The following is a 466-nucleotide window of genomic DNA, read 5'->3' as shown; positions in this document are numbered from 1 at the left end:
GTACAGAGTAAAGCTCCCTCTTCTCCTTTAAACCACAGTGTAGCTCTGTCGACTTACCCTTCTCAAAGAGGTTGGCGCAGTCATTACACAGGGTGAAGTCATACGACCATTCAGCGTCCCAGCTCCTTCCTGGGGTGGTGGCTCCACAGCTTTTACAGCGAACACACTTTGGACAGACCTGGCCAGGGGGAGGGACACAGTACAACATCCACTCTTCAGGACCTCACTTCACAGCTCAGTACCCCATCCCAAATACGTTGCGGGGTGGGGGGGGGGAGGGGAATGGGGCTCAGTCTGTGGTTCCCCCACACGGTGATGGGACGGGGGTCATAGATACATAGAAGACATGAGCAGGAGGCGGCCATTCGGCCCCTTCATGCCTGTCCCACAATTCTTCATGATCATGGCTGATCGTCCAACTCAATAGCCTCATCCTGCTTTCTGCCCAGAACCTTTGATCCCATTC

At 54.5% G+C, this 466-nt stretch overlaps 1 protein-coding gene across 1 annotated transcript in view; it reads right to left on the bottom strand.

The window, feature by feature from the left end:
- Positions 1 to 466, bottom strand: part of LOC109924675 (histone-lysine N-methyltransferase 2B-like) — a 21,042-nt gene that overhangs the window by 8,959 nt on the left and 11,617 nt on the right. The window contains exon 6 of the mRNA XM_048620601.1: positions 58 to 178. Coding sequence (XP_048476558.1) covers positions 58 to 178 — 121 coding nt within the window. The remainder of the gene's footprint in view (positions 1 to 57; positions 179 to 466) is intronic.

The sequence above is a fragment of the Rhincodon typus genome, chromosome 47 (assembly GCF_021869965.1).
Source record: "Rhincodon typus isolate 14 chromosome 47, sRhiTyp1.1, whole genome shotgun sequence".
In the NCBI taxonomy this organism is placed as follows: Eukaryota; Metazoa; Chordata; class Chondrichthyes; order Orectolobiformes; family Rhincodontidae; genus Rhincodon; species Rhincodon typus.
Note: the sequence above shows the minus strand (reverse complement) of the source record. Positions and strands in the feature narration are given on the sequence as shown.